Below are 27,879 nucleotides of genomic sequence, written 5' to 3'. Positions count from 1 at the left end.
GCAAAGCAATAGTGAGCACGTAATAAAAACAGTTACTCACACTTGTGAAAACAGTTGTGCTGCTTAATATGAGAAAACCACAATTTGACGAACTTGAACACTTTTGAATCCACAAACGAAACAAGGACTGTCTTTGACGTTTTAAAGGGGTCATGAACTGCTGTTCTCTGAGGTCCCCTTATAATGTTATCAAGATTTTTACATCAAGAAAACATAATTCAGAATAGTCTGCCGTATCTGCCATGTTTTGACCCCCCTCATCGGAACCATAGACTGTACGCTAGATTCGGAAGTAAACGCCCACTGCTATGATTGGCTAACATTTGTGTATGTTTGACAGTTTACATCCTTCACAGACGGACGCTGCTGTGATTATAAATGCTCAGTACATATCAAACTATCTGTAATGGCAAAGCAATAGTGAGCACGTAATAAAAACAGTTACTCACACTTGTGTGGTACGACATTACTGTCTGATCCAATATAACTGTAGTCGGCACAGCATCGTCTTTTAGTTTGTCTTTCTGAAAATCCTGTGTTAAATTTTGCCTTGTTTGTAAACGAATCCGCAGTGAAATGAAGTGAACAGTCTTTGCATTGCCTTCCTTCTGATCCAAACATTAGGAAGGAAGGCAATGCAAAGACTGTGCTTTTCCACAGCTTGGCACTGCACAGCATCTTGTGGTTTTCGGAACATATTTATTGTTTGATTTACGCGTTTGCCTGTAGTTGCACTACACGCACAAATCGGTGGGCGGGGCTAAACAGGCAGTGATGTAGAAGCAGGGGTTGATCTTCGTTTGCAGAGGCGGGGTTTAGCCACACTATTACCTCATAAAGTGGCACATTTCACAACTTGTTTTGACAGATTGGCTTCAATATAAGCTGTTTTTAGACTAAAGAAAAAGTTCTGAGACTTACAGGATGTTTTTATAGTACAGTGATCTATTATATGTCAAAACATCAAGGGAATTTTAATTTCTCAGTTCATGACCCCTTTAATGAATAACAACAGTATATTTCAAATGTATACTTTAAGATATTTACATATGAAATGCATCATGAAATCTCGCATCAAAAAAAAAAGTTTTAATCTGCGCGTGGTTGCAAACGCATAGGGACTAGGTGTCCGGATGTAGACCATGCGTATGTTTGTGTGTGGAGCAGGTTGGCGTGATCGCCGTCTCTAGCCGGTTTGTTTTTGTTCTGTAACAAAGTGACAGTCACAGAGCAGCGGTCGGCTCTGCAAGTGGAGGACGGACACCGTCGTTACGTCTTTGTTTGTGTTTACAGTAACCCCGTTTCTGATTTAACACCACAAAATGGGTCCTGGTTAAGGATTATTTTGGAAATAAAGAAGAATTAAGTTTTTAGGAGGCGAGCTGATGCGGCCGCTGCCGTGTGTGAAGCCTGGGGCTGAATTAAGCTGCAGTCGCCGCGGCTCCGCTAACGGAGGAAAGGACACGCCGTTGCGACTCCTTATTACAGAAGAACAACGAAACAAAGTAAGAGTTAATTTAAACAACTGTTGTCATATCCAAGTATCGTAATAAGCCTTCACTTGTCCTGTAGGTATACATAACGTTTTTCAGTACTGGTAGGCCTCGCGCTTCTGTTCCCTTTAACGGGTATTTAGCTCGTTCCTCACTCAACACGGCTAACCGGCGTCTCTTACAACCAGATAACAAAGTTAAGATATGTCACACTTCGTACGAATGATATTTAGTAGTATTAGACCAAAATTAACGTTAAGGGACAGTTTGTTAGTGACATGCTCGCAGTTAAAGAGAACTTGAGTGTGGAATCGCTACGCTAGCCGGGTTAGCAGCCGCGGCATTAGCGGTCATTACAGGTTATAAGCAAGTTCCCTTGGATACAGTTTCCTCATATGACAACTGAAATGGAGAACAAACGGAAAGGTGGAAATGATTAAAGTCATAATATTTTCTCTTTCTTCATATTCGTTTTGCACAATGACAGCGAAGTGTCTTGACATTGACAGTAACCGGCATCGGTTTTGGTGGCTAGACGTTAAATATTTTAATAAACAACCAGTAAGTAGTGAAATCATAATGCTTGGTTGGACATTTGATTGTCCGAACACACTAGATTTTTTTTAAAAAGAATGGTCCTTAGTATTTTTTTTATTTTTTTTTTATGTATATGGTATGTTACCATAATTGGACAGATATTGATAATAAAGGCGACATTTGGCTGTAATCTTTGTCTAGCAGAATAATAATACAAAAAATCTGAAAGATTAATTTTAATAACGCAAGAATACAAAACGTTCTGTCATAAATGTGAGGTCCTTGAATTTCAGAACATGTCTGTTGTTCAGTGATGTAGGCACTTTTATATCCGATTACATAAAGAAGGATCCAAAAGTCTGAGACCACAATGAAAATATAGATTTTTCTTTAATTCTTCCCGGAAGTAAACAGTTTTTCAAAACAAAGAAATTAAAGAAAAGTAGATATATTTATTTATTATTTATTTATCTATATATATGTATATGTCGCATTTGTTAAAAAAGAAAAAAAAAATTGACCTCATAATGTAATCAAAATGTCATACCTGGATCATCGCTCTGGTCACGTATGCCAGACTTCTCCAATCATTTAATCCACTTAAACCCTGCCCCTCTACAATTGACTTACATCCTGTATTAATTTTTGAGTGCAACGCAACATGTCTTAAAATCCAACTAACAACAGATGGTTAGAACCTAGTTCAGCCCTTTTTTTTTTTCTTTTTTTTTACAAATATCTGTTCCTATTTCCTGTGTTTCTAAAATATTTTACATCTTACGCTTGCGCACACACTGCAGTAATATCGGCTCTAGACTTGTGCTGGTATTCGGTAATGCGGTATATCACGGTAATGAATATGCACGATATTGTTATCGTGGGCACTTCTAAATACCGTGAATAATTATATATAACAAATTATTCAGAATTTTGAATGCATTTTAAGAATACTTTTCCCATCAACTGGTCAAAATGCACAACACCGCTGTATGTGAAAGACGCGTGCGCACTCTGATGTAGTGTTGTCACGGTACCAAAATTTCAGGTATTATGACCACTTTTTTTAAAACTCAATTTCAATTACCGTGATAATACCGTATACCGTGATAAAAGCATTAGCAATTAATCGCAACATGAAAATTTGATACCGGCATATCCCTAATCGGCTCAAATTATGAAACATGTTTGAAGCCAAAAGAGTCTGTTTACATCATAACACTACATGATTTTCTGGGAAATCTGTCAAATTCACACTGCAGACCGACTTTCTTCACCTAGCGTCGACGACTCTAAATCAGGGGGGAAAATATGTGCAAAAGTTGTGTAGTGTATTCCAGACTTTAGTAATATGTACTGCCACTCAACCAGAGTCTGTTGGTAATACATACATTGCTGTTGTTTTTTGTTCACAGTCTCCCTCTGATTCTCTTCTGGGAGTGCTCTCACTTGAAACGCCGCCAAGATAGCTGGACCGGGCAGGAAACGGCACAGCTCAGATCCAGACCCCTGTGGAAGCAGCTCCGGCAGTGGGAGCGAGGTAGGAGACGGCCGACCCATTAGTGGCAAGTGGCTGAAGATGGCCAGCAGCAGTACAGGACCCAGTGAATCAGGCCGGAGGCGAGGTCAGAGAGGACCTGACGATGTGGTCAGCACCAGTAAGAAGAAGCAGAAGGACAGAGCTAACCAGGAGAGCAAGGAGGCCAAGCGGGCCGCCTCAGCCACCAGCTCAGTGACTAGAAAAGGTGAGGAGGGGTCATAGTTTGTAAACACTCATGAAGTAGGTCTGAATTGCTTTTACTTATTCAGGTTCTTTACCCCAATTAATTTTATCTCTTATCTTTTTGATTGTCATTTCGCTTTGTCTCCCGCCAAGTGTTACTCTTGGAAATCAAGATGTTGAGATCTAGACATATATTTGATTCATATTCTTGGGGCAAAAGTATAGTGTGGGATAAAACATTTACTGCAGTGATATCTAATGTAATATGAACTGATATGAAGCGTCTGTGGTGCAGTGTCCTTTTGACCGTTATAAAATGCAGTCTGGCCAATAACTTGAGGTTAAAGTCATTAAAGGTATGGTATAGTCCTTGTCCTATTTTCATGTGCAGAGCTGGGCTGGTTTCCAATCTGTTATGTAGTGTGGTAAACAGGGAACTGGAAAGTTAACAGACATTAACTGTGTGAAACAAACTGAACTTCTGTAGTTGTTCTGCTATGCTAGTCAGTATTGATTTAGCTATGGCACTGCACTGCCTCCTTAGCTTGTCTAATGAAATGGTTGTTGTGTGGCATTAGAAGTTGGTTTTGGTTGGTACGTGGTGAATCCAGTTTCATTTAGGCTGACATTTCTGATAATCATCTTTTGGTAATTATCTTTGAACAAAACAAAGAAGTAATGAAAGTAAAACTGCAACAAGAAGGGGATCAAAACTGGCTTTGGTGTGTTAAAGTTGCACCTCAAAAATGGATTTTGAATCATATATATATATATATATATATTTTTTTTACAGATATGTATATTTTGTTTTACTTTTGATAGTTACTGTCAGCTGTGTTAAAGGGATAGTTCACCTAAAAATCTAAATTCTGTCATTTACTCAGCTTCATGAAAGTCAGTGGCTTCCATCGACTGTTTGGTTACCATCATTCTTCAAAGTATCTTTTTGGTGCTTGAGGAAAAAAAAGAAACTCATACAGGTTTGGAATGACATGAGGGTTAGTAAATGATGACAGAATTTTCATTTTTGTGGGAACTATCCCTTTAAATAAGCCTTATTTTACCTGTTGACTGTTTATGTAAGACCATAAGTATTGTTTGTTTGATTAGTGGTGGCTTTTTAATCATCTAATGTTATCATGGACTTGGCATTCATGGATAATCTTAGCATCTTAGCTAGGGATGCACCGAAAATTATCGGCCAAAAATGGCATTTTTGTTTTTTGTCCGAAAGAGAAAAACGGCCGAAAATGTATGGCACACCTTCCAGCAGTGTTCAGTGCGCATGTTTCACTTTCCCTCTAGCCATCGTCAATGCGCGGTGTGACGCTCCGCTCAGTATTCCGCTCTATGAATGTGCGTTCCGTTGAGTTGCTCACTGCCCATGTGAATGCTCCACTCGTGTACCGCTCATGCTCACCAGAAAAGCAAAGTCCGCTCAAATAACGCGCAGACAGGAGATTTCTATGTAGTAGCTATACTTGCATACATGGCAACGCTGGTAAAATGACGCTACCGTCTCGTGACGCACACCTAAAATTCGAATGCAACGTTTTTGCATTCGAATGTGGATTTTTATTTTAAATTTGACAAATTTTAAATTAGAATTATTTTTTTTTGATAGCCCTAATATGCCACACCGCACCGCCTGTCAGTGTTCAGCGGGCATGTTTCATTCTCCCTCTAGCCGTCATCACTGCGCGATGTGACGCTCCGCTCAACATTCCACGCCATTCCATGCGTGCTCCACTCGTGTACCGCTCATGCTCACCAGAAAAGCAAAGTCCGCTCAAATAACGCGCAGACAGGAGATTTCTATGTAGTAGCTATACTTGCATACATGGCAACGCTGGTAAAATGACGCTACCGTCTCGTGACACTATGCTCTGCTCACATGCTCTGATAATAATAGCTTTGTAGGACTATAAATTGTTTTAATAATGAAAAAAAAAATCTGTTAAATCTGATTCTGTTGCATAGAACTGAATAAAAATATGCTGTGGTACTGCGGGTTACACCAGCAACATGCCTGTGGACACTGCTGACTAGCGGTTTGCATGTGTACTGCACGTTGACGCGGACAACGACGCAGAAGTATAAATGAAAACTGACGCATAGCCTACGGCGTAAAGGCTACGGCATAGGTCCAACGCAGAAGTATAAATTAGCCTTAAGAGAGTCAGATTTATTCGCCAAGTGTTTGGAATTTGTTGGAAATTTTGGAAAAGCGCTTGGTACAAACATACATATATGACATTGAGAACAGAAAGAATATTTAAATAAGTAAGACTAAGAAAAACAAAACAAAACAAAAAATAAATCGCCTCTTACGTTGCGTCTTCCGCTATGCCTACGTCATACACTCGAGCGCCTTGTCGTGAATGCATCTGCTTGAGCGACCGGAAGCTGGAGATTACAGTTTATACATTTTTAAAAATCAATATTTTTCTTACACTAACGCATCGTTTCACTTCAGAAGGCCTTTATTAACACCCCAGAGCCGTGTGTAGTAGTTTTATGATGGATGGATGCAGGTTTTTAGGCTTCAAAAACAGGGGCATCATTTACTGCCATTATACAGTTTTGAAGACCCAGGACATTTTTAAATATAGCTGCAATTGTGTTCGTCTAAAAGAGGAATGTCAGATATGCCTAGGAAGACTTGTTTCTGGACTGGAAGCAGAATGCGTACGAGGTGATAGTGAGGCTGAACTGTGAAGATGCTGGGGTGCTGAGAGTGGAAGATATCGATTATGCCTTTTCCGATTCCGCCTGCCACATCCGTCTGCCGGGTAAGGACATTATGTGTGCTTGTGTCTGATTTGGTCCATGTTGGTCTTTTTTGTCAGTGTTGAATGTACACTATTGCTCAATTTATTTCTGATGGATTATGAATCCATCATGGGCTAATTTTCATTTTTGGGTGAACTATCCCTTTAACTTCACAGAACCAAAAGAAGGCTAATTCTAAACACTGACACTGATGTTGTCTGGCAGTGTTTTCAGTTTACAATTACAGATGATGTTTGAGACCCGTTACTACTGACTGTTGGCAAGTGTACATGAGCGTTTTGTTTGTTTAGTCCCCCTGTGCCAGTCTGTGTCTAGGGCTGTGCCCTTTCTGCTGAGTGTGTTTTGCCTCTGCAGTGCTGTGCTGAGTGCTAAAGTGTTGTAATCTAAGCCTGTGAGTCTCTGCTTCAGTGAAGAAGGGCTTTGTCAAGGTCAGTGGAGTGGCTCTGCCCAGCACATGCATGAGAAGATTTCCCTCAGAGTATTCCTCACACTCCCTTCATTTACTCGCTGCCCTCATTGCCCTCTCTACATGCATTTGATATAGGTGCGCCATTGTCTTCCTCTTGTCGAGGTGTCGTGTTTCATCTTGGCAAGACGGGAAGGCAGAGCACCATCCCTAAACGAACGGCGGGAGAAGCCTATCTCTGTAGTGCTGATTCCCGTCATGTAAGGGGGGCTCATGGGATACTGGCAGATGACATCACGTGGAATAGAAGCCCAGCTGTGGGGCGTGGTGGCTTTTTGATGACCTTTTAGATCTGTGTGTCTCAGCAAGAGAGAGAGTAACGGGACGGGACTAGCTGTCACTTGACCCTGAAGCCTGATCCTTAGAGATAAACACGCTCTCTTTCTCGCTCTTTCCTGCTTACTCTGACCTGTTCGCTAACATGCACCAAAGTTAAACTCTGTAACAGAGCAGTTTGAAATCAAAGGGAGTCTGGCTTTCTACTATGACTGGCTATCAGACTGTGTAGCATTATCATGAAATCAGGTTTGATTTTGCTTTATTAGTTTGTAGTAATCCTTTGTCTATTATTTGTACATAAATGTTCTTTTGTTTTCCCTGTTCTATGTTCTAATGTTCTTTGCTTATGGAATAATACATTTAATTACAGTCAGTGTTATTAGGTAATTTGTTTCTGAACAATCCAGCCTACATGAATGTTCTTTTGTTTGTGTAGATTTGTTTGTGGACTGGAAGCAGAATGCGTACGAGGTGATAGTGAGGCTGAACTGTGAAGATGCTGGGGTGCTGAGAGTGGAAGATATCGATTATGCCTTTTCCGATTCCGCCTGCCACATCCGTCTGCCGGGTAAGGACATTATGTGTGCTTGTGTCTGATTTGGTCCATGTTGGTCTTTTTTGTCAGTGTTGAATGTACACTATTGCTCAATTCATTTCTGATGGATTATGAATCCGTTAAATCTGATTCTGTTGCATAGAACTGAATAAAAATAATATATTGATATTTAATATGAATATATTTTCTGTCCAATTTTATTGTTTTACTTTCAATAAACGTGTGGTTATTTTATTGGCTTGTATTTTTTCAGTATCATTAAAATGATTGAGTTAAATTAAAAAGTTTTACAAAATTATTTTATATTATTTTATAAAATAATAAATAATTATTAAAAAGCATTTTCGCTTTCAGATTTTGTGCATCCAGAATTTTTGGTTTCGGTTTCGGCCGACTTCAACTTCTTAGACTTAGTTGAATATACTTAAGTTGACCAGTCTAGAGAGAGATGGATATTGCTTTATGACAGATACAGAATATTGATATTTGACAATATTACTGTTCTTACTGTGTTTTTGATCAAATAATTGCAGCAATGGTGAGCAAATGAGTCATCTTTCAAAGATATAAAAAAATCTTAAAGGGGTCCTATTATTCTCTTTTACAAAGTCTTGATTTTGTTTTGGGGGTGTTCTAGAACAGGCTCTCATACTAGGTTGTTCGAAAAACATTATTTTTACATTGTGACACATGTTACATTATTGCAACACCTCTCTCCCCAGTCTGGCATGAACGGCTGGAATAGTTCCTGTATCAAATGAAGGCCCGCCTTCTGAAATACGAAATGTGCTGTGATTGGTTAGCTGGGCCAGTGTGTGTTGTGATTGGCAGCACTCGGCGCCTGGTCGGGAAATGTCATGCCCCTTACCATAGCCGCCTGCCAGCTTCAGTGTAAATATTGTGTCAAAATCAAATCAATTTTAGCGTGATTTAAACCCAGATGATTGTAACCACTCTCAGATTGTCTGCCTTGGGAAAGCTAGCGTGTCTCCAACATAGTGATAACCCTCGTTGCCTTCTCTAGTGCAGCTCAACCAGGTCTCGTCCCATTCGTCGATATTTGTGATATCACAAATCCCGGAAAATATGCGTTGTAGTCCAAACGAGTCGTTCGTTGTAGTTTTTGAAAAGTGATTTCTGTTAAATAAAATATCTCCTTTTGAAGTGGACTTTGAACTTTGTAACTTTGCAGATCTTTTTTATGCTCAAACAGCAACATTACAGACTAACTAAAGTTGAAAAAGTGAAAAAGCATAATAGAACCCCTTTAATGATCCCAAGCTTTTTAAAAGTAGTTTTTATACGGTTTTTAATTTTTTTTTCCTTAGATGGCCATGAATGGAGCTGTCATCTCCATGAAGAGATTGAAGCCTCATGCAGTAAACTGCTTTATAAGGAGAAAATAAAAGTTCTGCAGCTTGTCATGCACAAGAAGATCCCCCTCAACACATGGCCCACCTTTGCTGTAAGAACACAGACGTTCTTTTTGCATTTTTATTTTGTGCAATTACTAAAAATGTAATTACTAAAAAGATTGGTTTATTTAGACATATTTTTGCAAAAAATATATCTCATATATTATATATTGAATGTTATATATCAAATATTAAATCATACACGTTATATCATTATATTGGTCTGTGATTTTGTTTTTGTTTTTTTAAGTTTTTAGTAATCATATTGGTCTGTAAAGAACAATAAAGAACAATATCAGATCTGTATGGCCATGCACATATGCAGCTTTGAGCATTCTGGTCAGAGATCAAAATGCAGCTTTGAGTTTTCCTGGTCAGAGATCCCTCAACCAAGCTTTATTTATTTATGTTCCCCATTAAACAGAACAAGAAAAAGACGGAAAAGGTAAACATCCTTAGAGAGAATGGCAGCAACCACCACCAGTCAACCACAGGGCAGTCTGAAAAATCTGGCGAAATCATTGAGAAAATGCCCACAGTGACCACTGCTGAGCAGAAACGAGGTAAACCTGACCGAGGGTTAAAGCGAGGGATGAAAGGCAAACAGATGGAGCTCACCGAGAGCACAGGTGTGAAGGTAGCTGAGATTAAATCAAGTGATAAAGCAGACCCGATCAATGAGCCCAGCACAAAGCGCACCACACGACCCTCCAGAAACACAAAGGAGCCCCAACTAGCTCCCTGCTCGACAAAGGAGTCTCAGTCCAAACAAGCAGTTAATGGAAAAACACATTCGTTAACTGTGAGCAGTGGTGCCTCTTCAGCTAGTAATTCAAAAGACAACAGGGTTCAGATGCAGGTCAAAGGTCAAGGATGCCAGGCATCACCAAGAGAAAAAGAGATGGACAGGAGGCCAAAAAGCAATGATCAGGTGAGACTAATAATTCACTTGAAAGTGAAAACAATCAGCAGGAAATGAAATGGTGGAAAAGAGTCTCTCACATCCTGTTGTCCATCCTTTGTGTTCTTTACAGGTTGAGGAAAATGAAAGTAAGACTGTTTCCTCAGTGTGTGAGCTGAAGGTGGCACAGCAGGAGAGTTCTCCTCTAGTGAAAATGCACACTGGGAACATAGCAGCTGATGAGCGAGAAAACAGAAAAGATGAAAAGAAGCCACAGGTTGATGCCCAGATCCCTAAAATGCTTCCATCTCATGATTTGGTATCTGGAGCGCCTGTTTCAACAGCCTCTAAGAGAGAGGAGTCCCCTCAAAAGAGCTGCACAGAGGAGAAGAAAGACAAGTCCAAGGAGGATCCACATGGAGGGAGCCAAGAGGAGGATACAGAAGGTCAGTTAAGAACAATTGTTGCAGCATGTTGTTCAGTCAGAGCACAACATTAGAGTATAGAGTACAGTTCAAAAGTTTGGGGTTGGTAAGGTTTTGTTTTTCTTTCTTTCACATTAATTTGATAAAGTGACAGTTCACTCTCCGTCAAGCGATCTGTGCTGTTTTTTAGTTCATCTCAATAGATGCGTATTGTACCTGTATTTGACGTTCCAGAAACTAGTGTGAAGGCGCACGACTCGCTGTTGCTTTGCTGAGAGCACTGTTTTTCACACACATGCAAAGAAAGAGAGAGAGTGAGCAAGAGAGTCCATGCAGAATTGACACGCTACATGAAAACGTTATTCTGTGTTGTATTTTCCTGTCAAAATAACAGAGTTCATTTGGAATTCTTCAGCTTTTAAGAACAATCATAAGATACTGCCGGTTTCTCCAGTAGTGGGTGGAATTAATGCACAGATGGCAATCTCATTGGCTGGTGCTCCTCTATTAGATGCTTCATTGATCCTTTATAGGAAATTACATTTTCACTGCAGCTTTAACGCACAAAAAACACAACACCACACATAACAAACAAGTAATTTCCAACTCAACAGATATACAATAGAAAAATTAGAAAGAAATAATATATAACAATTAACAAGAAAATAAAATGCATATAATAACATAAGTGCAAAACTAAACTGTACTTGGTCTTTACTATATATACAGTACCAATAATTCTTGTTATTATCATAACACGTTAAATAATCTGATAGCCACAGATAGGACTTTCTGCCGTGCTCAGACTTGCACTTTGGTGTGATCAGTCTGTGACTGAAGGCGCTGCTGTTGATCACCCCCCATGGTGTGGAGTGGATGTGAGGGATTGTTCATTATCGATCTCAGCTTCAAGAGCTTGTTGACTAATGTTTAGTCGACTGTTAGGGGGCAGCCCTAGTTTACTATACTTTATTTCTCATGATTGATTTGTGTTAAGGTCCGGAGCCGATGGTGAACTTGAAGTTTGTGAAGAATGACTCTTATGAGAAAGGGACAGACCTGATGGTTGTTAATGTCTACATGAAAGAAATCTGCCGGCAGACGTCCAGGGTGTTGTTCAGGGAACAAGACTTCACTCTTGTCTTCCAGACCAGGTGAGAGAGTCATCAACACACAGTGTCTAGAATAAAGATTCCAACTCTTACATTTACACTAATTGTTGAAACTATTCACAGTGATCCCAACTTTTTGCGCCTTCATCCGGATTGTGGACCAAACACTGTCTTTAAATGGCAGGTTAAACTACGGTAAGATTTTGTGATGGGCATCCTAATCTCCATCAATCCACTGGTCAAGTGTATGTTTCTGAGGGTTTGTTCATTGGTCCCGTCTACTGATGTTTCAGGAATCTAATTCAGCCAGATCAGTCCAGCTATGCCTTCACACCGTCCCGTATCGACATCACCCTGAAGAAAAGACACAGTCAGCGCTGGGGAGGTCTGGAGGCACCTGCCACACAAGGTCTGCTGCCTGGATTCTATTTGCTTCTGAGCAATCTTTTACAAGCAAACACACATTATTTTGTCTACATTTATGATACTATATAGCATTAGCTGCATGAGCAGTGTGTCCATGGCTAAGGTTTGGCTGGATAAGAACAGCTAGACCCTTGATCTTTTCAGAGAGCTCTGACGTGTGATAGGAAGCATACATGAGATGATTACTGTGGAAAAAGCAGGACTGTTTTTGTTTACATGTTGAAACGAGGGCATGGTCAAGAAGAGGAATGTGACTTCAGGGAGTGATCCAGTAACTCAATACGAGTGTGAGACAGGGTCACGCCAAATGTGCCTATGTGTTTTTGTTAGGGATGCTCATATTGACCGATTAACCGTTAACCGAAAGTAAGAAATTTGACCAATTAATTCTATCCTTTAAACATTTTAAAAGATTTTAAAAGTATTTTTTTTTCCAAGTGTTTTTTTTTTTTAAGTTTGCTGCATTATTAAAGAAAAATATTCTATAGATATTTCTTAATTCAAGGTGGTGTGTCGATACGTGCAACCACACATGCCTACATATTTTGCTGCATGCACCTCCACTTTCACTTACCTGAAGTAGTAAAGGCAACACAATGGAAAAAGGCAATATTAAATAAATGGTTATCAGAGAGTGAATCCGTGGGTGAATGTATTCAAGTTCTGAATGGGTTATATCCTAGAAAGCGCGCAAAAGGGCGTTCCCCCTTATAATCATTGAAAAGCTGTCACTCGTCTCTTCGTTCTTCACAATCTCACCGTTCCGTTATAATCAAGTCAAGTCACCTTTATTTGTATAGCGCTTTATACAATACTCGTTGTGTCAAAGCAGCTTTATAGTGTTAAACAGGAAAATAGTTTGTCAATGAAGATCTACACTACTGCACAATTAATCTCTTCTTTACATCGTGTGTACCTCTGACTGGCCATTGTGTTCATGAAATCAACAGATATGTCTGTGATTGACTACAATGCTCAACGCTGCAGAAACCGATGTTTTCTGCCACAGAACAGGCTGCACTCCAGACTAGGGATGCACGATATTATCAGAACATTATCAGAATCGACCGATAATGATATATAAATATCGGCATCGGCCCGATATAAAAGATTTCGCCAATATGCCTTGCCGATAAATACGAATAACTCGCATGTGCTCAGGGTGTTTTAGCGATAAGATCACGTCAGCAGTGTTGTCATTCTTGAAGCAAACTTTTTCCTGAATGATGATTAGATTCACTGTTTTGGATCGCCACATTTAATCAGAGAATGCAGATAAAGAATGGCGTGTTCGTTGTGCAATAGTCAAAAGTTACTAGTGCGTGCATTTATCGCAGCAGCAGCCTCCCCCCGGGCCTTAAGGCCCGTCCTTTAAGGCTTTTTATTTACGTAGGGGGCGCTGTTGGCCTACTTGTAATAAAATTAGTGCCCTATGATTTCCGCGATTCAGAAAACGCAGACAGAATAGCGGAATCCTGTCATAAAAATGGAATTTACTGTATAACGCGGAATGTCACGGAATTGGCCAAATTTTGGATTAATAAATCAAAAGTAGGTCAGTGCATTTAAATCAAAACGATTTGGACTAGTGTCTGTGAATATTAAGCCACAAAAATATGATTTAAATATGAATCCTGCATGTTCTGCGTGTCTCTGTATGAATGAATGGTGCAGAGGCGTGGTTTCATTTACTACACACATACTGAAGCACATCATCTCATATACAAATAGAAACTTAAAGGTCTTCACAGCAACCCATCAAAATAAAAGTTTGTTTTAACCTGAAGAAACTGTGACAAATATATTACTTTATGTCATGATTGTAGTACTACTGCTACTACAAATAAAAGTATTATTAAAACAATTTTTTAGTTAGGGTTAGGGTTAGGGGGGGGGGGGGGGGGAAATAGGGCCCTAAAAGTGAAATTTTTGTTAAACTTTTAATAAATTGTTTTTAAATTGTGTAAATTTCATGATTTCAATTATACATGCTTTTTAATACAATTTAATTTAACCATTAAAACAGAGTCCAGAAAAATTAAAACGGAATTTGGAAAAAAATAATATGGAATATGGGAAAAAATAAAACGGATTTCTTATGGCCCTATAAAATAAAAGTAAAATAATACACAAATAACATTAAGATTGTGTTTATGATTAAATAAAGCAGTAATTGATGTCATAAAATCACGAGTATGTTTTGATTTAAAGGTCAGAAGCTGTAGCTTACTTGAATAAAAATCACAAATATGACGCTCAAAATTAAATAATTTTATATATACAGTTTTACTCATTAATGTGTAATATGATTTTTTTTCCCCCAAACGGATTATGAAAACTTAAATACAAGGAGCTCTAAAAGATTTTCAGATTTTTTTACAAATCCTTTGCTTTAGACCATCTACAAATGTTGAATCATTTACAAATGTTACCACTGCATCTGTTTGGGAAAAAAAGTGATTTGATTTATAGTTATTTTCAAAGCTTTCAATGTACTCTCAGTATTAAAGAACTTAATTATTGTTTATTTAATTCTAATAAGTAAGTTTTTGTTAGACACTAACAAAAATTAAAAATAATTTGTTTAAAATCTCTGCACAGGAGAGACTTGGTGTTGTTAACAAACAAAAGGAAATATATCGGTATCGGCATTGATTATCGGCCAAAATGAGTTGAAAAATAATGGCATATCAGATAACAAAGCAAAAATCCAATATCGTGCATCCCTACTCCAGACTATGCCCCACAGCAATTTTTTTTTAAAATAAAAGCTACACAAGTTGTGTTCTAAGGTAGACCTGCTATTTATTTTTATCCCTGATGAAAAACATGCGGTTTTTCAAATAGCGTCTAAGGATTCAGTGTGTGTTTTCGTTTTGTCATCTTAATTTGTTAATTATTTAAGTGAAAAATATTTAGTGTAGGCCTATTTATTTTATTCTTTTTATTTATATTATTTTATTCTGTTTTTCTTTGTTCTCAGAAGTGCTGCAGGTGCGTGATAATTCAGATGCAGGTGCGTGATAATTCAGATATGTGTGAATTCAGGTTCTGTTGTTGCTGTATTGTTCTGTATCCTGCTGTTTGCACATGTTAAAATAACCCAGTTGGGAAAAAAAAAAAAAATATATATATATATATATATAATTTTTATTTTCTTTTATTTTTTATTGTTTTAATGAGTCACAGACACTCGTCCATTCGATTATTTATTTAATACTAATTTAATGTTCTTATCTTATCAGTTAAAAGTTAATTTTCGGATAACGAGCGGCGGTTGTCAGTCGGGAAAATTAACTGAAATGAGCATCCCTAGTTCTTGTGTTGGTGCCAGGCTGCTGACCCACACTGCTCTACATAGCCTTCTCCCAAATATAGCTGCCACTCTAACATTGCATTTTACTAGAGCTGTGACGATCTGTTTATATATTGATATTGAGGTTTATATATTGAATTGCCACTTTAGATCCTTAGTTCAAAATGTATTTGTTTATATTGATGAAACCGTATGAGAGAGAATGGCATCATCCCGCAAATTGATTCAACACATTTTGTTCAGATTCAGGTCTGATAAATTCAGAAAGAGTTTCAATATAGCGATGTGTCCCAAATTAATTGTATCATGATTGTTCAGTTATGGTTATGTTAATTCACATCATATACACTTACACTCCTGTTTCAAAGGCCACACACATGTTTGTTGATCTCTACAACGCAATGGCCAATCAGAAGTGTTTAAGTTAGAATCAAGTCACCGCTCAAAACCCTGGAGTTTTTGTTCAGAATGCTGCCTGCTCATGCTAATCCTTCCTCATTAACAACGACACGACATAAGAGATTCATTATGCAGTGTAGACAACTTTATTGATTTTAATGGAATGTTGTGAGATCGCGAAATGAGATGAGTGACAGCTCTCTAGAAATTGCAAAGTGAGTGGATAAAAGTATAAATTAATTGAATAAAAGTATTGTTTTTCATGCTATCCAGAGGACCGACGGCCAGTTACGCACTGCAGAGTTTTGGAAATCACATCTACATATAATTGCGTGATTCACTCCTGAAAATGCAATCGACAGTGATACTAGCACGGGACAAGAATATGGCATGTCAAAATTGATGCCAACAATGTAAATGCAGACTAATAGATTACAAAAAAAAAAAAATTGTAGCAATATATTTTTAAAAAATTCCATTCCAAATATATCTAAAAGTAATGACTTGTTGTAAATAATCTTAAATGTCTCATTGTACATTGCTATTTTTGTTATGGTGGAGCCATTGCTTATATATTACATCTGCACTTTACTAGAGTAAAGTCCATCTGATTAGTAAAATTAAAATGTATGACCCCGCAAATCCATTAATTACAACAACTGCATACAACAAATGAATTGTGATTTTTACCGTATCATTTTGTTTATGATGCATAAAAGTCCGTTTTAACAGTGAAAAGTAATATACGGACAGTGATGCATGTGCAACATGTGCATAGTTCTGATCTACTTAAAGGGTTAGTTCACCCAAAAATGAAAATTGGCTTGTGTTTTACTCACCCTCGAAGCATCCTAGGTGTATATGACTTTCTTCTTTCAGACGAATCCAGTCGTAGTTATATAAAAAATTGTCCTGGCTATTCCAAGCTCTATCATTGCAGTCAGTGGGTGTCACAGTTGAACAGTCCACAAGTCCTCAAATAAAGGATGAAGTAGCACGTATGCGCAGCGCGCACGCACTTCTGAGATATGCTAGTCTCGCAAGTTTGTTTATAGGAGCAAAGGAAGCAAAGTTTCCTTATTTTAGAAAAGGAAAACCAGTCTTCTCTTGGCTTATGTCGAAATCCTCCGACATTTTTCTTTGCAAATCTTCGGTTTGTACTTCTAATTCGTGACCAGCGTTTTGTTTTGTTGTCTCTCCGCGTTCCTCACTAATCATGCAACACCGACGTGCTACTTCATCTGCCGGAACGGCTTCCGCTTATGACAGTTGGCGGAAGTAATATAAAAGTGTTTATTACGTTTGAAATATGGATATTTTTCTTACAAAAACGCATGGATTCACTACAGAAGGCCTTTATTCAGCCCCCGGAGCCATGTGAAGCACGTTTTATTATGAATGCGCGCACTTTATTTGAGGACTTGTGGACTGTTCAGTAGAGCTTGGAATAGCTAGGACAATTTTTAATATAACTCCGACTGGATTCGTCTGAAAGAAGAAAGTCATATACACCTGGGATGCTTCGAGGGTGAGTAAAACATGGGCCAATTTTAATTTTTGGGTGAACTAACCCTTTAATATAACGTCTTAATCATAATATGGTTAGTTTCTATTAATATTGAAAAACGTTGAAGACCCCTGCATTAAATTGATCAAAAGTGATTGTAAAGACATTTATAATGGTGCTAAAAGATTTCTGTTTCTAATAAATGCTGATCTTTTGAATTTATGTTCGTTAAGGGATCCTGAAAAATATATATCACAGTTTCCACAAAAATATTCATATTAGAATCAACATATTAGACTGATTTCTGAAGGATCATGTGACACTGACGACTGGAGTAATAGCTACTTAAAATTCAGCTTTGCATCACAGAATAAATTACATTTTAAAATGTATTAAAATGGAAATCATTTATTTTAAATTGTAATATGTGACCGTGGACCACAAAACCAGTCATAAGGGTCAGTTTTTTGAAATGGAGATTTATACATCACCGGAAAGCTGAATAAATAAGCTTTCCATTGATGTATGTTTTGTTATAGGACAATATTTGGCCGAGATACAACTATTTGAAAATCTGGAATATGACGGTGCCAAAAAATAAAAAAATAAAAATACTGAGAAAATCGCCTTTAAAGTTGTCCAAATGAAGTTCTTAGCAATGCATATTACTAATCAAAAATTAAGTTTTGATATATTTACGGTAGGAAATTTACAAAATATCTTCATGGAACATGATCTTTACTTAATATCCTAATGATTTTTGGCATAAAAGAAAAATCTATAATTTTGACCCATACAATGTTTTGTTGGCTATTGCTAAAAATATACCCAAGTGACTTAAGACTGGTTTTGTGGTCCAGGGTCACATATTTCACTATTACTGTTTCTACAGCATTTTTTTGATCAAATATATGCAGCCTTGGTGAGCATAATAGTTGTTAATAGTGATCATAATATTAGAAGCCATGGTCTTTAGCTGCTAACCACAAGCTCTATTGTCATCTGTTTAAGGTGCAGTGGGGGGCGCCAAGGTTGCTGTGCCCTCCAGCCCTTCTACACTTGAAAAGAGCCAGCCAGGAAGCAGCAAGCATGCACTTCCTGCTAAAGAAGAACCACGAGTGGGAGAGGAGAAAGTCAAACCCCCTCGAGCCCCAGAGGACTCCCTCAAACAGGAACCAACTGTTGCTACGGTAATAATGAGTGCATTGTCTGTTTGTCACATATGATGGTCTAGTGTGCTAAAACTGGTCTCAGGACTATTAGTTATGACTTGCCCTTTCTTTGTCCACAGCCCAAGCCCACCTGCATGGTGCAGCCCATGACTCACACTCCTCCTGCAGGCAGTGAGAGAGCTGAAGAAGTGGAGGAGAAGAAAGTGTGTCTCCCCGGCTTCACTGGACTGGTCAATCTGGGAAACACTTGCTTTATGAACAGTGTGATCCAGTCCCTCTCCAACACACAGGAGCTCAGGGATTATTTCCATGGTCAGTGGCAATTTGATTGATGAGAATTGCTTCTTTGTCGTATGGTTGTGTGTTCTACCCAGGTGTGTGGTTTTGTGGTGTTTGTTATTTCCAGACCGGGGTTTTGAGTCCGAGATTAACTGTAATAATCCATTGGGCACGGGTGGACGGCTGGCCATTAGCTTTGCTGTTCTGCTTCGAGCGCTGTGGAAGGGCACTCACCACGCATTTCAACCCTCCAAATTAAAGGTATCCATGCAGCAACAAATCTCTCCTCTTATACCATATCTTTTAGTTTCCAATATGTAACTATGTAAGTAACCCATAATAACAGTGTTTTTTTTTTTCTTCTCTTCATAGGCTATAGTTGCCAGTAAGGCCAGTCAGTTTACAGGCTACGCACAGCATGATGCTCAGGAGTTCATGGCTTTCTTGCTGGATGGGCTGCATGAGGACCTGAACCGCATCCAAAACAAACCATATACAGAGACCGTTGATTCAGATGGCCATCAGGATGAAGTGAGTTCTTGTTTTTGTCTCAGAATGGACTGCATATACTGCATCCTTGGATATGTAGCAGAGTGTGTTGCTAATAAGCATGTCCAATAGAGTCCAAAGGTCTGAGACCACACTGGCAATCTGTGATTCAGAATCTAATTTATATCTGACAGTTGACAAAGCATTATGATGTAAAATGGATAGGAAAGATTCTGTGCTATGCCATTAATCAAATAATTGAATATGCGACATTTGAGCATGTGAATTAAAAAACCAAGACAGACCAAAATAATAAATAAAGAAATCTGAAAGTAACGAAAAATCTCAATATGTTTGTGTCATGTGAAGTGATAAGTCGCCACAGGAGACTTTTCCATGATAATAAATCTTTGAAAATTGTTCTTATTTGTGGTTGGCAGGTTGTTGCAGAAGAGGCGTGGCAGAGGCATAAAATGAGGAATGATTCCTTCATTGTTGACCTCTTTCAGGGCCAGTACAAGTCAAAGCTGGTGTGTCCCGTGTGTTCTAAGGTAATACATCAAGAGCTATGGTTCAAATTAATAAAGTCAGTAAAAACTGTGAAATATTGCAATTTAGAATTACTGTATTATATTTTTTATTGTGTTATATGTAATTTATTCCTGTGATGGTAAAGCTGAGTTTTCAGCATCATTACGCCAGTCTTCAGTGTGACATGATTATTCAGAAACCATTCTAATACGCTGATTTGCTGCTTAACAAACATTTCTTATTATCAGTGTTTAAAACAGTTGTGCTGGATAATTTTTGTGGATTTGATTTTTGTGGAAACATTTCAGGATTCTTTGAATAGAACATTCAAACACCATAATTTATTTAGAATATAAATCATTTGTAACATTATAAATGTCTTTACTGTGACTTTTGATCAATTTAATGCATCCTTGCTGAATAGAAGCATCAGTTTCTTAAAAAAAAATCTTGCCGACCCGAAACGTTTGAACAGTAGTGTATGTGTAATGTTATTATAAAAACTGGCAAAAGTTTCCTTCATGTCTTATGACAGTTTGAATTAGGGATGTCAATTTTCGATCATTTCCATGATCGATCGTTGTTTAAATTAACGATCAATTAATCGATTAATCGTTAACCTTAATGCTGCAAAATGCGTCTATGCAGCCCAGCATGACAGGATGTGCAAAAGTTACTCAAAAAAAAAAAAAACGCTTTCTCACCCAATTTAAAGGGGATTTAGTTTGAATAAAATGCTAGTAACTTAGCAGGATCGTAAAATTAATAGATGTGATTAATTCGGCACAAATCCAAATGTTTCCATATTCGTAATGTATTTGAATGTTAAACTATTATTTGTAATGTCAACTAGGTTTGTACTTTACACGCATTCGCGTATAGACGGAAAAGATCGTCCTCTTCACATGAGCAAAAAAGCATGGGTTATTTAAGGAACAAAATTAATGAAACATGGACAGTGGCCACAAATTAATAAGTCGTAGGAACGAATTAGCAATTTGTAGGAATGAATAGCCTATCTGTCCTGTGTCCCACAGCCCTGCAAAGCGCAGAGCCCGATATGAAAGAATTATCTGCGGAAATGACTTAATTACTACATTTCTATTGCTTTCCATGTTGAAGAACTTTGTGTTGTTTCTATTTTAATGTACTTTTAAAGTTTAAATCACATTAAAAGCTTAATTTGTACATTATGAGTGAATGATGATGCATTTATATACCGTCACCGTCACTCACAGCCGCTCGCACGTGTTTTGCGCATGAGCCGCACGCAGCCCAAAATTAAACAGCTTAATCGACCGTCGATAGCTTTAATCGATTGCATCTCTTATCGACAATTAATCGATCATCGATTAATCGTTGACATCCCTAATTTGAATGAGTCAGTGATACAGGTATTGATGCTGAGCCAAGAGGTCCCTGCTTTAAGTCTTCCATGTGTTTTGAAACGTTTATCACTTTTGATGGTGTTGGGGTAGATAATTATATTTTTCAGTATCTCTTAGCAATATGGTTGTTGGAGTTTTCTCATCTGTTTTTTTTTTTTTATTAAGGTTTCCATAACCTTTGACCCCTTCCTGTACTTGCCTGTCCCCCTACCTCAAAAGCAGAAAGTGTTGACTGTTTTCTATTTCGCTAAAGAGCCTCACAAGAAACCAGTCAAGGTACACAAAACAACTTTCTGAAGTTCTTAAGTAAGCCTGTGCACAAAAGGCTCAGATTGTTCAACCTTATTTAAATGGACATTCTTTTTTATAAATATTTGACCTAAACATTTTGCTTGTGTAGTTTTTGGTCAGTGTGAGTAAAGAGAACTCGAGCACGGCTGAAGTACTGGAGTCAATATCTCGCAGTGTGAGGATCAAACCAGAGAACCTGTGGCTGGCAGAGGTATGATGATTCTGTTCTGAATATTAGTTTTATCTTAATTATCTAGTTAGAATTGCTGGAAGCCTCTTTCACAATTGAAAATAACATTTGGTAAATCAACCAGATCTACTGATGTGTGTCTTGTGACGTTCATAAATTTTGTTCTTCATTAATAGATAGTGTTCCCTCAATATTTTCTCTCAGGTGGTGAAGAACAGGTTCCACAGAATCTTCTCACCGTCTCAATCTTTAGACACAGTCTCTTCCAGTGACCTGCTCTTCTGCTTTGAGGTGTTGTCTAAAGATCTTGCCAAAGAGAGAGTGGTGCTGCTGAAGGTCCAACAGGTATACCATTTTTGTAACTCTTCTTATTTTCCTAGGTTTTGTGGATTTTCTTGCTGTGATATAATGTATTGATTGTGTCTTTGTATTGATCTTCAGAGACCTCTGGTTCCAAGCATCCCAATTACAAAGTGCGCTGGCTGCATGAAGCCTCCTGCCTCTGACGACGAGAAGCTCAAGCGCTGTACTCGCTGTTACCGTGTCGGCTACTGTAATCAGTGAGTTTTCATCTATTCATTAAAATAGATGTGCTGTGCTGGCTCTGAGATCATGCTTGGGATTTAGAGACTTTGCCTTGGCTAGTTGGTGTTAAGTTTCTTTCCTCTGATTACAGGGCCTGCCAGAAGAACCACTGGCTCAATCACAAGACCACATGCCGGCCCAATGTGGAGAATATTGGATTGCCGTTTTTAATTAGTGTGCCTGAGTCTAGGCTGACTTACTCCCGCCTGACACAGCTTCTGGAAGGCTACTCTAGGTATGATTATCTCTTCGCCATGCATGTAATTTGTGGATTAATTGCAATATTTAACCATCATAAAGTGAAAGCTTATCATTTGTACTTGTACACATTCAAGTGATTTTAAACCATTCCAGCACAAGTAGAGGCAAAAGAGAACTCAATTCGGTTCGGATGTGTATTAATTGAACGAAAACAACTGAGAAAGAAATCGCATGTGTATAATTATATTGGATCTGTGCTTCAGGTCTTAAAGGGACAGCAGCCTATAAATACCTGCTGCTGTCTGTCGTTAATGTTAATCAAACAACAAAACTGCTTTAACAAAGATTAATATATATTTAACTTATACAGTGAACACTGTGCACTGTACCTTATTAAATTGCTGTACCTGAATGTTAGACCTTATTTTATTTGTAACTTATTATATTTATCTATGCTTGTGTATTCTTTTTTCTTTTTTTTTTGTTTTGTTTTTTTTTTTTTTTTTTTTTTTTTTTTTTTTTTTTTTTTTTTTTTTTTGCTGTGGTAGTGAATAAGTACTTAAAGTGTGCTTTAATAAATGGAAAGCAAAGTTACATTGATATAAATTTTCTTTTTCTTGCTTTAAGTTTTATATTTTATACATTTTTATATACTTATTTACTAGCCTTATATTTTATAGCATTTTTATAGAATTTTATGTGTTTATTATAGCATTATTTTTATTTAAATTTACATCAGTTTTGTATTTTATATACATACTTTTATAACATTAACAGCATTTTATTTATTGTTATTTATTGTTTATTTTTTTGTCTGTGTAGTTATTACAGCATTTATTTATAAATTATTTATTTGTTTAGATTGGAATATTCTGACATAAAGTAAAATCTTTTGACTAGGAACGAGCAGCACTGTGTAACCCTTCGTTTCTGTGTGCAGGTACTCTGTCAATGTGTTCCAGCCACCTTTCCAGTCCGGTCAGACGTCTCCAGAGGCCAGCCTGTCCCATGTTGACCTGGCCTCCTTGGCGAGCAATGTCTCAGAGTGTCAGGAGCAGGAGGAGGAACCGTCATCTGCAGGAGAAGCGGAAAACCAAGTGGAGCAGGGTGACTCTGGCACAGCCCCGCAAACTGAGACCGTGTCTGTGATCTCCGCAGCAGGTGGGGACACTCTCTCCACACACACCAATGACTCAGGGTGCTGTGAGCTCGCCACCAGCTCCCAAGATTCTTTGGTGGAGAAAGAAACATCATGTGAAAAGGCTATAAAACCAGAAGGTACGTTGGTGTAAAAATCTTCGCTATAGTCTTTGTTTGTTGTGGAGTAATAGTCCATTGCTGTTTGTTCATTGGTAGCTGTAGTGACCGGGTATCAGCAGCCTTCTGAGTCAGCCACTGGAAGTGCGTCTCAATTCTACATCACAGTTCTGGACTCAAGCCAAAAGGAGGACAGAAAACTTGAGGACAAAGGTCAGTCAGAGGTTTTTGGATGGATATGTTTTATAAAATGCTTTCGTTGGAGCTGTGTATCTTTATCATCCTGGTGCCACCTACAGGTGATGTGATACTGGAGCTGCCTGATGACTGCACGCTGGAGCTGGTGTGGAAGAACAACGAGCGGCAGAAGGAATATGTGCTGGTCCGCTCTAAAGAGTTGGAGTTTGATGAGGACCCTGGCTCTGCTACAGAGACATCCAGGGCAGGACACTTCACCTTAGAGCAGTGCCTGAACCTCTTTACCAAACCTGAGGTGCTGGCCCCTGAAGAGGCATGGTACGGACAGACGTGTCAGTTTTTAAAGTGTGTTTAAATGACATAAATGTGACTGGCCCACATATATCTTCTCTTGTTGTGGTTCAGGTATTGTCCTAAGTGTCAGCAACACAGGGAAGCCTCTAAACAGCTACTGCTTTGGCGTCTTCCCAACGTGCTTATCATCCAGCTCAAGCGCTTCTCTTTTAGGAGCTTCATATGGAGGGACAAGATTAATGATATGGTTGATTTCCCAGTCAGGTACACTGAACTATACTCTTGTCTCACTGGCGGTCACTAGCACAGGGGTTCAAAAGTTTGGCATCTGCCAGATTTATTTGAATGTTTTGAGAGAATGCATTTATTTGATCAAAAATATAGTAAAAACGGTAATGTTGTGAAATATTATTACAATTTAAAATAACTGTTTTCTATTTTAATATATGAAAATATATTACTCCGGTCTTCAGAAATCATTTTAATATGCTGATTTTGGAGTGTGAAAAGTAATATTTTTATGAAATCCATGACTGAATTTTTTGTAAGATTCTTTGATGACTGGAAAGTTTCATATAACAATTTATTTGAAATAGAAATCTTCTATAACAAATGTCTTAAGGCCCAAGTATACTTGTTTTTTTTATGCTAATGTATGCGCACAGTCGAATGTGTAGCCTTTCAAATTATAGTCCATTTGAGGTGTACGCGAATGTAGGCAGTCGACACATGCACTCTAGAAAGATTCATCTTTGTCCAGCGTCTGCTCTATTTTTCTCTAAAAGTTATGACTGATAAAAATGTCTTTGTACTCTTTTAAACTAAAGTTTCTGCTATCTCATCACCCTTTCACACAAGCGCTTGTCAATGCGGTTGTCTGTTGTTGCAGTATCTCCTATTTTGTTGTTGTTGTTCCACCTCTTTAGTTTTGTTTTCTACTGTGAAACAACAGCCCGGGCTAGTGTTGCCACCTTGTGGAACAACTGATTAGTGCTAAACCAAGTCCATTTTTGTCACTTTTATTAGTATTTAAGTTTTTATTTTATCTTTCTATGAAGTTCTTCCCTAGCTGTTGTCACCTATAGCTGACTTACTAGTTGCTTGGCTCTATTTACTTGTAAAGCTGCTTTGTACTGTTATTTATTATGAAAAGTGTTATTCAAATAAATTATTCTAAGTATTCGAAGTATTCTAAGAGTGGTTTGAAAAAAAGTTACACCGTTAATTTGATACAAAGTAAAATGTAAAAAATGACAAACCCTGTAATAACATTAATACATTCTCAGTTGTTTGTGACACTACAAAAATAATACTGATAGTTTAGGAGTTTAATAGCAGTATGAACTGTGAACTTGTCATTTGGCTGAATAGTTTTGTTTATTATCCATGTTTTGGATTGCCCATGTAATGGATGTTTTACCTAGATTTTTCTGTCTTCATCAGAAACCTGGATCTGAGTAAGTTTTGTATTGGTCATAAGGGTGACATCCAGCAGCCCCCCATCTATGATCTCTACGCTGTGATCAACCATTATGGCGGCATGATCGGAGGACACTACACGGCCTATGCACGTCTTCCCAGCGACAAGAACAGCCAGCGCAGCGACGTCGGTACGAGTGAGCTCTTCTAGATCAGTAACATCTCACCGGCTGTGATGTGAAACATCTCACTGTCTGTCATTTACTATTTCAGGCTGGCGTTTGTTTGATGACAGCACAGTGACAACGGTGGAAGAGAGTCAGGTGGTTACACGTTACGCCTATGTGCTGTTCTACCGCCGCAGGAACTCTCCGGTAGAGAGGCCATCTCACTTACTGGGGCCCCTTGGCGCCGAATCCTCTGCTGCAACCGGCAGTGCTGCCAGTCAGGTGAGCTCAGCACCTTCTCAAGTCACTGCAGCCCAATGGAAAAACAGTTTAATCTTAGTGGAGCAGCTATATACTTGTTCATTAAAGTTGCAAGGGATTGGGTAACATTCCTGGTAGATCCAGCGTTCATTTTTTAATGAGCCGTCTCTCAGAAATGCTCAGACAACATCAGCTGATTATAATTTAATTCTGCATTTTTATGAGAGATTATGTTCTCTCAGATGTTCTGGAGTATAATCACCTTGTGATATCTATCAGTCATGACTAATAGATGAATCACAAAGCATCAAGAGTATTGAGTCGATTTGATGAGTTGTTATGATCTCCTGACTTTTTCTGATTATTGCTCTTTGTTCATGACTTTTGTGAATCTCAAAAGGTGAATTGGTTTCAACAATTTCTAACCAGTGCTGGGTATCGTTCCAAAATTTTCGAAATCGATACTGATACCTTGACTTCGATACCGGTTCCTGAACGATACTTTTTTCAATACCAATTTTATGAAATCCGTTTGAACAAGATTGCATTACACATTACCTAACAAAAACGTTGGTTTTATTTTTTCAGCTTGTTGAGGTTTTTACAGACTCAAAGACTCATCTCCTGAGCCACTGCACAAAGGAACAAAACGTAACCAAGAAAATAAATCAGTGCAAATAGTTGTAATAAAGTTTTCAGTTTCCACATCTTTTAGGCTACGTTTACACAAAGTATCAAACTCGATACCCAGCCCTATTTCTAACCAGAAGTTTCTTCACATCTTGTTCTCAGCTCAGTTGAACATGAGACTGACCGTCGTAAAACTTTGGAAGTGATTCAGTAACATAAGCATCTTTAAAAAGAATAGATTATGATGCACATGAACCAAGTTTAACATTTTGGTACATTTGGGGGAATATTTTGCATCAGTGGTCCATCCTTAAAGTACAAGCTGGTGATTTATGGGTCCAAGGAAACAATTTGCCTTTAATTTAGTAGATGTATCAGTCACAGGCTGTGTACATTGATTCAAAAAGCTATGATTTGAAAATGAAATGCTACTCTTGGACATGAAGAGGCCTCTTGGGGTCCTTTTGCATGCTATTTTGCTTACCCATCCACCTGAGTGTGTGAAACTGGAGCAGTGAGCTCTCTGATACACAGTGTAATTGGTGTTCTACGGTGGAATGATGAGGCAAGGCCCTTTCCCAGAAGCTGACACAGGTTTCCGCCAATCGCAGGCGTCTCTGATATGGCAGGAACTGGAGGAGGATGAGGAGGGGCAGCGAGAGGCCTCTTTTCGGAGCCTGTTCTGCCCTGGGCTGCGTGGAAGAAGAGCCAGGATGAGGCCAGAGGAAGAAGAGGAGGGCATTCTCACCGCAGACGAGACCGCATCTCAGATTACTCTGATGGCGAGCGTCTGAGATATTTCATCATGGGCACTGTGGCGGCAGTCCTAGCCTTGCTGTTCAACCTCATCTATCCTTTGTTGTACTGGTCCAACTGGGCTTAATTTACTGGTCACTGCAGCCGCAGACCCTCAGCAGAAACGAAAGATTTGCACTTTGCATTGTTCTGTTAGTCATCACTCTTCTCTTAGCAACTTCAATGTTATTTAGCTTGGGAGTCACACAGCCTGATATATATCCATGCTATTCAGGGTTGTGTTTTTATTTTTCATTTGTTGTTTTACAATAATGTCCAGAATGTTTCATAAACACTCAGGAAAAATGTCTTGCATAAATATAAATGTACTTAGTATATGCATTTTTATGGTTGACAAATTCTCAGAGCATTTAGAAGGACACCATT

At 38.4% G+C, this 27,879-nt stretch overlaps 1 protein-coding gene across 1 annotated transcript; it reads left to right on the top strand.

Annotated features, from left to right (window-relative positions):
- The first annotated feature begins 1,156 nt into the window (after positions 1 to 1,156).
- On the top strand, positions 1,157 to 27,879 carry LOC107699591 (ubiquitin carboxyl-terminal hydrolase 19-like). Its single transcript, XM_016500898.1, is given in 27 exon segments — positions 1,157 to 1,505; positions 3,443 to 3,772; positions 6,411 to 6,542; positions 9,173 to 9,309; positions 9,684 to 10,190; positions 10,294 to 10,606; positions 11,583 to 11,739; positions 11,821 to 11,892; positions 11,991 to 12,106; positions 18,357 to 18,535; positions 18,637 to 18,829; positions 18,924 to 19,057; positions 19,169 to 19,327; positions 19,726 to 19,836; positions 21,370 to 21,480; positions 21,605 to 21,706; positions 21,890 to 22,030; positions 22,127 to 22,245; positions 22,362 to 22,505; positions 23,412 to 23,749; positions 23,828 to 23,941; positions 24,028 to 24,244; positions 24,332 to 24,484; positions 25,664 to 25,830; positions 25,913 to 26,088; positions 27,309 to 27,423; positions 27,426 to 27,879. Coding segments are annotated over 26 exon segments (4,428 nt in total). The 5' UTR covers positions 1,157 to 1,505; positions 3,443 to 3,606; the 3' UTR covers positions 27,581 to 27,879.

This window comes from Sinocyclocheilus anshuiensis, unplaced genomic scaffold (assembly GCF_001515605.1).
Source record: "Sinocyclocheilus anshuiensis isolate Anshui unplaced genomic scaffold, SAMN03320099.WGS_v1.1 scaffold879, whole genome shotgun sequence".
In the NCBI taxonomy this organism is placed as follows: domain Eukaryota; kingdom Metazoa; phylum Chordata; class Actinopteri; order Cypriniformes; family Cyprinidae; genus Sinocyclocheilus; species Sinocyclocheilus anshuiensis.
Note: the sequence above shows the minus strand (reverse complement) of the source record. Positions and strands in the feature narration are given on the sequence as shown.